The sequence below is a fragment of the Mastomys coucha genome, unplaced genomic scaffold, assembly GCF_008632895.1.
Source record: "Mastomys coucha isolate ucsf_1 unplaced genomic scaffold, UCSF_Mcou_1 pScaffold16, whole genome shotgun sequence".
NCBI lineage: Eukaryota > Metazoa > Chordata > Mammalia > Rodentia > Muridae > Mastomys > Mastomys coucha.
The window spans coordinates 82,609,870-82,620,404 of NW_022196898.1; the positions used below are offsets into that span (position 1 = coordinate 82,609,870).

General features: G+C 39.7%; 1 protein-coding gene across 4 annotated transcripts in view; it reads left to right on the top strand.

The window, feature by feature from the left end:
- The window catches only part of LOC116093819 (sodium/hydrogen exchanger 9B1), a 47,935-nt gene that overhangs the window by 2,755 nt on the left and 34,645 nt on the right, over window positions 1-10,535 (top strand). For all 4 annotated transcript variants that reach the window (XM_031375594.1, XM_031375598.1, XM_031375596.1 and 1 more), the window contains exons 3-4: window positions 5,440-5,500; window positions 7,724-7,919. In XM_031375594.1, coding sequence (XP_031231454.1) covers window positions 5,440-5,500; window positions 7,724-7,919 — 257 coding nt within the window. The remainder of the gene's footprint in view (window positions 1-5,439; window positions 5,501-7,723; window positions 7,920-10,535) is intronic.

A 10,535-nucleotide genomic window follows, 5' to 3' on the forward strand; every position in this document is an offset into this window, starting at 1 on the left:
TTCCCTATAGCTGTGTCTGCAGCCCTTCCCTATAGCTGTGTCCTGCAGCCCTTCCCTATAGCTGTGTCCTGCAGAGTTTGCCCATGTTTTCTTCTGATGGTTTCAGTGTTTCCAGATTCACATTTAGGTTCTTGGTCTAGTTATTTTTGGTTTTTGTACAGGATTATATACACAGGTCTAATTTCATTCTTCTGGTTGTGGATATCTAGTTTTTTCAGCACCATTTGTTGTAGATACTGTCTTTTCTCCAGTATGTGTGTTTGGTATCTTTGGTGAACATGAGGTGGCTATAATTATGCTTATTTGTTTTGGTCACTTATGTCAGAAAACTCATAACCTCCTACAACTCCAGCTCTAGGAGAAATCTAACATCTCTGGCCTCTGCAGACACATGTACACACATGCACAAACCCACATGAAGATACACATACATACAGCATAACTTAAAATAATAAAAATAAATCTAAAATGTTAAAACTCCTCTATTGTAGAAATTTTAAATTCTGATCCAAGGTTTCTACCCTGCCTTTGACCATTTAGTTCCCAGATAAAAGACACACACAACCTTTATATTTACAATAAACCTTAATTAGCAGAAGTTAGGCAGATATATACCCTCTATGCTGTTAGAATCCATGTTTATATCAATAATCCTGAGTTATTACTTACTATGTTTCATCTGGGCTGCTCTAAACTCCAATTGTTTATGTTTTGGCTATGTTTTCTTGACTTCTAACTCATGGTGTCTTCTCTTTTCCACTCTTCTCTCCCTTCTCCAACCCCACCCCTGCCAGGAACACCAAGCCCTGTCTACCTCAATTCTGCCCAGCTATAGGTTGTAGGCATCTTTATTTACCAATCAGAAATAACTTGGGGCAAGATCACATAGAGTCACTTGGTCTAGGTGTGGACTGTTTTGTCTCTGGGGTAACCAGGTCTTTAGGTCTGCACTTAACATTACAATACACAGCAAAAGACCAAATTTCAACAGTTCTCCTTTTTAGTCCAATAAAAGGCTCCTTTTCTCTCAGATATAAATTGAATACAGTTGTAACAATTATGGAAACTATAAGATATGATATATATTTATAATATATAGTCCATTATTTGGCAGTTTAGATAAAGCATTTTATCTATCCTATCTTGGTGAGTTAGAATTTTGTATTTAAATAATTTTTATCTTGCATTACCATCCTAAAAATATCTTAAATCCTAAACAATTTAATAGTGAAACTATAACTATCTAGTTTTAACCCCATCAGATATCTGAGAAGGAATAAATATATGTAGGAAGCATAGGGACCCGGCTTCCAAAAATCATAGAAATGACTGAGATAGCTTACTCCTGGGACAGTTCTCAATATTTCTTATGATATTGGAGCTTCTATCTTCAGCCTTCTGGCCCAGAACATCTGACAGACCTTAAGAGAACCAGGACTTATGAAGGACTAGTTTATTCTGTCTTGGCAGGAATTATAAAGGACTATCTTATCTTATCTTGGCAGAATTTAGCAGTCAAGTATCCTGCGTCCATTTGTCTTTTTGCACAGCGTTTTGTCTTCAAATAAAGTTAGGGCATTTTTTGCCCAGTGGCTAGTTTTCCACAATTGTAGCAATGCCACATGTAGGTATTGATACTCATCATCTTTGAAGTGGAATGGGGGTACTGTCAGGAGCAGATATGATTCATAGTCACAAGATCTTTAATAATGAAATAACATTAAATGCTATAGTCTGTGGATCTCTTTTGAGACCACCTATTTATTCATAGCATAGCTGAACAAGCAAAGAACGCCTATCTCCAGCTACCTATTATCTGTACAACCCAGGATGTATATTTCTCTGATAATCCAGGCTAGTGTCTATCATCCCTGTGAGTTTGATTGACTATTAACTTGTATTACTTAATTATTCTGAACACTTTGTAATAGCAGTTATTAAAAGGAATGGGATTAAATAAGCCTTAATAGGCACTAGAGCTGGGCAGATATCTATCCTCTATGCTGTTAGAATCTACTTTCCTATTGATAACCCCCAGTTACTACTATGTTTCGTCTCAGCTGCTCTTAATTCCCATTGGTCAGCCCTTAGGTCCATGTTTTCTTGACTCCTAACCCATGGAGGAGTCATCTCCTCTCTTTCTCCTTGAGGTCTCCTCTGACCCCCTCCTCCATCTTTATTTACCAATCAGAAATAGCTATCAGAAATAGCAAGGTCACATATCATCACCTGGGTCTACATACAGACTCTTTCATCTCTGGGACAATCAGGGCTTCAGGGCTGGACTGAGCAAAGACAACCTCAACAGTCTTCTCATTGCTTTCTAGATTTAGGTCATTGTGTTCATAGACAGTATATGCCGTGGTTTCTACCTTTTGAATTTATTGAAGTTTGTTTTATGGCCTAATATATCCTCAAGAATATCATGTATGCTTATGAAAATAATGAGTATTTTTTATGCATTGGATGAAATATTCTATAATTTCATATTTGTTTACTTTTGAAGTTTCTTTCTGTTTATTTGTTTGTTTTCCAGGACAGGGTTTTTCTGTATTATAGCCTTGGAGTCCTGAGAACTCACTTTATAGACCAGACTGGCCTCGAATTCAGAGATCTACCTGCCTCTGAGTGTTTGCTGGGATAAAAGGCCACCACACCTGGATAATTTTTAAGTTTCTAATTGAGGTTTATCTTTATGTAAGTGGAGAGTAGAACTCCCAGCTTTTACTGGAAGCATTATATGATTTGGGTATTCAAGCCTTGAGCATATGTATATTTACAATAACATCCTCCTTTTAAAATTTGCTCTTAATCATTACATGGTTACTATGTCTCATTACAATTTTTGTCTTGAAGTCTATAATTTGGTATTATCTGGTAATTTGGTTTTTGACTTGAGAAAAATATCTTCTCCCATCTCTTTATTTCCAAGCCTGGTGTCTTCACTAATGAATTGAGTTTCTTGTGAGCAGTGTGTCTTTGGGCCATTGGTTTTCTTTGTTTGTCTCTCTGTGTCTTTGTGTGTGTAGTTATTATAAAACTTTTAACATAGAAATGTATTATGTTTAATTATTATCAATATAGAAAGACTTGCTTTTATCAATTTCTGATTGTTTTATGTATCCTTTATTCTTTTCTTTGTCTCATGTTATCTTTGTTGTTTGGTTGTGTTCTGTATTGATAAGATTTAGTAACTTTCTCTTGTGTGTGTCTGCTTTACTAATACATTTTCTACCTTTATGTATTTAATGATGATATATACCTTTTATTTCTATATATAGGATCCCTTTAAGCATTTGGGAGGTATGGAACATAAGTAACACCAGTCTTGTGGTTGTAAATTGCCCAAGTTTTTAGTTGTCTGAAAAATACTTGACTTCTGGAGCACTGGCTGATTATAATATTCTTAGTTGACAGTATTTGCTTGTTGTAGTGACAGGGTCTTGGTATGTAGCCCAAGCTCTCCTGAAACTTGTGACTCTCCTGTCTCAGTCTTCCAAGTGCTGGGACAACAGATGTGTATCACCTCCAGCTTTACCCCCTTTTTTCTTTTAGGGAGATGAACATGTCATCTTATTCTCTGGGCCTGTGAAAGTTCTACTGATAAATCTGTTTTTCATCAAGTAGGGATTCCCTCATGTATGTGGGGATTTTTTTGTTTTGTTTTGTTTTGTTTTTGTTTTTGTTGTTGTTTGGTTTTTTGAGACAGGGTTTCTCTGTGTAGACCTGGCTGTCCTAGAACTCACTCTGTAGACCAGGCTGGCCTCGAACTCAGAAATCCGCCTGTCTCTGCCTCCCAAGTGCTGGGATTAAAGGCGTGTGCCACTACCGCCCAGCTATGTATGTGTTATTGATTGTAAATTTCTGTTTTTAAAATTGTTTGTCTATCCTTTGTCTTTCACTTTGGATTGCCCTGAAAAGGACCTCTTTGGGTCAAATCTACTGCGATCCTTTGAGATCTCATGGCAAGAAATTTGCTAATGACTCTGTGTGGCTCATGCAGCCCCAAGAGCAGACAGAGTTCCCAGCAGTTTCCTTAGGCTATGTGACTTCAGGGGTTGATGTGGCAGGCCCAGGCAGGAAAGATATGGCTACCTGGAAAAGCAGGACAGTATACCAGTCAGTATCCATCAGATGCTTTTGCCTGTGTGGGCAGGTCTACTCCAGGCAGGTATGGTGCATCTGGGCTGCAGCAGGGAATGGACTGCTCATGGGGATGAGGTGGCTGCTCCAGAAAGCTGCAGATAGATGCAGTACTTGATGTGCTGTGGCACCAGCTGGATACAGGTGGGTTTAGAATCAGCATGGCTCTGCAATAAAAAGCCTGGATTGAGGAGGGTACAGTACAAATTGAGTTTCACTGGATAGTGTAATGGTGTCATCCCAGCAGATCCCCACACCAGAGTCACTGTCCAGGAGGGCTGTCAGATTCCCCAGCTGCAGAATTTCAGATGTTCCTGACATAGTGGGGTTATATTTTTCTTGTTGTGTTGTGGGAAAACTTCTCAGTCTCAGGCAGGTCCAAACTAGGTCAGTCAATGTGACACACCTCTTCACTCTAGGCTGTTCTAGGTCTCTGTTCCTCCATGTCTATTTCAGCCACACTGTAGACCAGCACTCTTGCCACCTGATCATTAGCTTAGCTTTCTCTTCTTTTGGTCCATCGTGAAAGAGAAATCTCATATCCTGTGTGAGTATTCCTCTAGGTTTCATTTTAAATTTTCTTGAAGTCTCATGGAGGCTTGAAATTGAAAATGAAATAAATAGATAAGTCTCTCATTTTGTGAGCTTCAGTGCCCTACCCACAATGTTGGAGGCAATTAGTTTGGATGGCTTAACATTCCAAACCAGGGTTTGACTAGGACGTTGGAACATTGGTGAAGGTCAGCGAGCAATGTCCAAATTTTCTCTTACTAGCTGTAAAGAAATGATATCTTGGTAGACCCCTAGCACACAAATATGAGGACATATCTGAGCTACTTCTGAGTTTGGGGTGCCAGGTGACAATGCGGAGGCAGGAGACTGACTTTCCTTGAAGTTTACGCCTCAAATACCGCCATCACGCAAAGTGTGCATGGCATCCTCCCTCTCTCTCCCTCCCCCCCCCTCTGTGTGTGTGTGTGTGTGTGTGTGTGTGTGTGTGTGTGTGTGTGTGTCATAGCACACATAGGAGATAACTTGTGGGAATCAGTTCTTTCCTTGTCCTGTGTGGTTCCCAGGGAGTAAGCTCAAGTCACTGGACTTAGCCGCTTGATGCCCTTACTCACGGAACCATCTCACTGGCTTTAAGTGAATATTTAGATTTTTATTAAAGATATCTGACTTGACTGTAATATGCTTTTATTAAATATTTTAAACATGTGTTGTTAATCAAATTTGTTTTTATATGGACTTATAGACTTTCTTTTTCTTTCAAATTATTTTTCTTTTAAATATTAGCAATCACAACACAGAATCAGACAAGAAGGATGATCATTTCCAATCATCTATAACTGTTCAGGTAAAAACTTGAAGTTAAACTGTAATATAGAATGTGCAGTTCTGTGTTCATCTTGGGAGCTGGCTCTCTGGGTGAGAGCATAAGGATCTGAGCTCTGACACCAGCATTCATATGAAAAAACCAAGCACTTGTAACCCCAGCACTGGGGAGCAGAGACAGGCACGGCCTGGGCACCCATTGGTTAGCTAACTGACCTTGTAAAGCAGGGAGCCTCCTGATCACTGAGAAATGATGCCAAGGAATTAAGGCATAGAGGGAGGCTCAGAAGAAGCGGGCGTCCTTCTCTGCCTCTGGATGCATATGCATAGGCACATACACCTATATACTCAAGTGCTGAGACACATAGGCACATACACCTATATACTCAAGTGCTGAGACAAACACACCATCTGCATATATGCACCAAAAATAAAAACAACAACAATCCAAGTTTGCCGTGACAGCGAACACTCACACTTGGAATCCTAGGATTTGGGAGCATGAGGCAAGAGGATCCTGCGTTATTGAGATCCCGGGCTACAAAGCAGGATACTGCTTGTTTTAATATGTTATAATTTGTTTATTAATAGATTTCTGTTAACTATTGATGCTTGATAAAAGTAAAAAATTATACGTTTGAAATAGCTACTAAACTTCAATGGGTTCTAGAAAATGAGCAGGAAGGATAAGACAGACGGAAAGGAGTTACTCCACCCTGGTTTGGACCCAGATAGGGTAGGCTTTAGGAATAAGGCAAACATGGCTTATTTCCTTCCATGTGGTAGAAAGTTTCAGCAATTAAAGTCAACAATAGTTATATATTTTGAAGAATAAAGTAAGCTGTCGAGCCTTTTGTTAGTCCAGTTTTACTAGATGGTTACTCATGATTAGAATTATAAGTTGTTATTTCTTTTAGTAGAGACTTTACAACTCTTAAGCCAAGAAGCCCAGTGTAACCCTCCTTTTAATTACTTTACCTATGATGACTTCATCTTAATCTATATGAATTTATTATCAATTCTAAAATTACAAAGATCCTCCAGTTTTACTGAGTGACTTGCTACAATCTTAATAAAAGCCATTTGCTGTGCTTTTAGCATCTGTGCGGTTGCAGAGGCTCCAGAAAATACCGCCACCCAAGAACAGCAACAGTCTGGCCATGAGGTCTGAACTTCATCCCAGAGAGCTGCAGAATAATAACAATCAGTGCAGTAATGTCTGAAGCTCCTTAGCCATCAGTTTAACCCTACAAACCCTTGCTTGTCTGTGCAGTCTAGCCTCTCCTACATTTCCTGCAGAAAGATAATATTCTTTACAGTACACTCAATGTTAGCACCCACCCATACACCCATTCCTCCATCTATCCCTCTCCCATCCACCCCTCTATCTGTCCCTTCCTCCATCTATCCTCCCATCTGTCCATCCATCCATCCACCATGGCAGTATGGTAGGCAGAGGTCACTACTCCCAGTTCACTCTACTCTGGGTTTGTTGTCATTGTTTCTTTGCACTGGGAGAAGCTTCCTAGCATTCTCATAAATCACAGTGATTTCACCAAACAGCAGTTTTATAATTACATTAGCATTCAAAGGTTGGGGAAGCTGACATAAACCATAAATTATCAAAATTATATTCCATATAAGTATTAGTGGAGGCAAGCTTGAATTTCTGAGCATGTGTCCTCTGATTTTCTCATTTTCCATTCAGTTACACCATTTTTCATATGTAACTTCTCAGTTTAGTTATATTTTCATTTCAGGAAATTTAGTGATTAATCTGAGGGAGACAAAGGTTTTAGTTGTTAAGCCTGCAGGAGCGGCTCACCCATTCAGTCTATAAATGGCAGTGGAGATGCGGAAACGCGGGGATAGTAACATGAGGCTGCTTCTGCTATCGTATCTATTTCTTTTTTTATAAAGATTTATTTATTTATTTTATGTATATGAGTATACTTTAGCTGTCTTCAGACACACCAGAAGAGGGCATCAGATCCCATTACAGATGGTTGTGAGCCACCATGTGGTTCCTGGGAATTGAACTCAGGACCTTAGGAACAGCAGTCAGTGCTCTTAACTGCTGAGCCATCTCTCCAGCCCCCTGACATCTATTTCTGAAGTGTGTGATGTGTGTTCTCCATGTTGACAATAAGAATTGGAATTTAGTTATGAAATGTAGTGATTGCTTACATTCATAAACTTTATGTGGAGAGTACAGTTCTTAAAAGAGTTCCTTGTTCTACTTTAGATGTCTAAAGGTCCTGAAGAAACTATGAAACCAGAACCAGAACCAGAACCAGAACCAAAGGAATCAGAAAGGAAGGAAACACAAATAACTGAAATAAAAAGGAAGGAGCCAGAATGGAAGGAAATGAAAAAGGAGAAGAGAAGTACAAATACTTACTGTCCTCCACGAGGAACAATAAACAAAACAATTACAGATGGTATGTCAAGTAAGAAATGTACATGGGGAGAAAATGAGAAATATATACATCTAATAAAACACAGATAATGAGACTAATAGTGTGAGGTATGCACCTCAGATGGCAAGCTCCATTCTGAGCAATATGTAGACAGAACAAATATTTCCTCACCCTTTCAAAACCAAGGTAGTACTTGTGATTTTTGGTTGTGGTCCTAGCCTTTCACTGCTGAGCTGTCTCTCCAGCCCAGTACTTGTGACGTTTACTTTTGTCTTTTCCATGTATTTTGATGTTGAACTTGGGGATTAGAAGCCGTGTTAGTTGAAGGCTCTTGTTCACACCTTCCTTTTGTGGTCTTTGTTAGCTTGAAGCACAGTATTCCTGACAATACTAAGGTTCTTGGCATATGGCTTCAAATTTAAAATAGCTGAGGCCTATATAAAATTTGCATCTTATTGTTGCCAAGTTTTCATAAGCATTTTTTTTTTTTAAGATTTATTTATTTATTATATGTAAGTACACTGTAGCTATCTTCAGACGCACCAGAAGAGGGTGTCAGATCTCATTACGGGTGGTTGTGAGCCACCATGTGGTTGCTGGGATTTGAACTCATGACCTTCCAAAGAGCAGTCAGTGCTCTTCCCCACTGAGCCATCTCACCAGCCCTTCATAAGCATTTTTATTTTTTTACAAATAGTCTACATGATCCAGGTCAGCAATTTTGACAACTGGGTGTATAACCTATAAGGAGCAAACAGACTAATTTAGACTAAATGTAGTGAGGCATAAGTGATTGAAGTTTTTTTTTTTCATGTATTCTTATTTGTTCTTTGCTATCCTTAAGCTTTGAAAGAAAATTTTATTCCATGTTTTTTTTCTTTCATTGGTGATATTTGCTTCTTATTAATATCAGTGTTTTAAGGGTCATGACTTAACCTTCTCTTTGAACTTAAAAAAGTCCTCATGTGACTGTAAATTACTAGACTCCTATTGTCATTATATCTTATGTGCATAGCTCTTCAGATATGTTCATTCCTACTAGCCTGACTATTTAGCAGGCAGTTTCTAGACTGAGGTTGTTATGAGAGAGGAAGAGGAGGAATGTACTGATTGCAAGTGGTAACCCTTTGCATGTTAGATTATGCACTGGTTGCCAGCAGTCACCTTCTGAAGGTGGATTGTAGGGCTTCTCTACTTGAAGTAGTCAGAGTTCAACATCAGCCCTGAAATGTCAAACTTAGATCAATAACTTCTTTCTCCATATTTTTTATCCATTTTCAGTTATTTAGTTTTAAGTACATTTGTAGAAAAAGAAGATTTCATAGGTTCAATGTTTCTGTTTTGGGGATATACATTTGGCACTATCTTTTTGCTTTCCTTTTTTTCTATAAATTAATTTATTTATTCACTTTACATTCCGATCACAGCCCCTACCACTCCACCCCCATCAGACAGCCCCTCCCCATATCTCCACTTCCCCTCTCCTCTGAGAAGGTGGAGGGACTCTCTGGGTACCCATGCATATCAAGTCACCGCAGGACAAAACACATGCCCTCTCATTGAGGCCAGACAAGACAGCCAGGTTAGTGGAACAGGGTCCACAGGCAGGCAACAGAGTCAAGGTCAGTCCCTCCTTTAATTGTTGGGGGATCTGCATAACACCAAGCTTTACTACATCTGCTGTGTATGTGTGAGGGTGGAGCTAGGTTCAGCTCATGTATGCTCTGGGGGTTCAGTCTCTGGGAGCTCCCAAGGGTCCAGGTTAGTTGACTCTGTTGGTCTTCCTGTGGAGTTTCTATCCCCTCTGGGCTCCTCAATCCTTCCTGCAACTCTTCCACAAGACTTCTGAACTCCATCTAATGTTTGGCTGTGGGTCTCTGCATCTGTTTCTGTCAGTTGCTGGGTGGAGCCTCTCAGTGGACAGTTATGCTATGCTCCTGTCTGCAGACATAACAAAGTATCATTAAAAATGTCAGGGATTGGTGCTTGCCCATGGGATAGGTCTCAAGTTGGGGTAGCCATTCATCGATTGGCCATTTTCTCAGTCACTGCTCCATTTTCGACCCTGCACTTGCAAGACACATTTTTGTGGGTGGGTTGGTGTCCTTATCCCTCCACTGGGAGTCCTTCCTGGCTGCAGGAGGTGGTCACTTCTGGCTCCATATCCTTTGAGGCTAGGAGTCTTAGCTAGAGTCACCCTAATAGGCTCCCTGGAGCCTCCCCCATCCCAGGTCTTTGGCACATCCTAAAGATGTCCCCATACCCCACCAGCTGCTGATTTCCATTCACTCTCTTGGCACTTTCTCCCTGGCTCTCCCTATATGTGACCCTCCCCATCCAGACATCTCTGATGACTATTTTATTTCTCCTTCTGAGTAGAATTCAAGCATCCTACCTTTGGGCCCCCCTTGTTTTTTAGCTTCTTTGAGTTTGTGGATTGTAGCCTATACTATATGGCTGATATCCAGTTATAAGTTAGTACATACCATGCATGTCCTTTTTGACCTGGGTTACCTCACTCAGAATGATATTTTCTAGTTCCACTTCACCAGAAAGTGGATATCCTTCTTTTTAATAGCTGAGTAGTACTCCATTGTGTAAATGAACCACAGTTTCTTTCTTTTTTTTTTTTTTTTT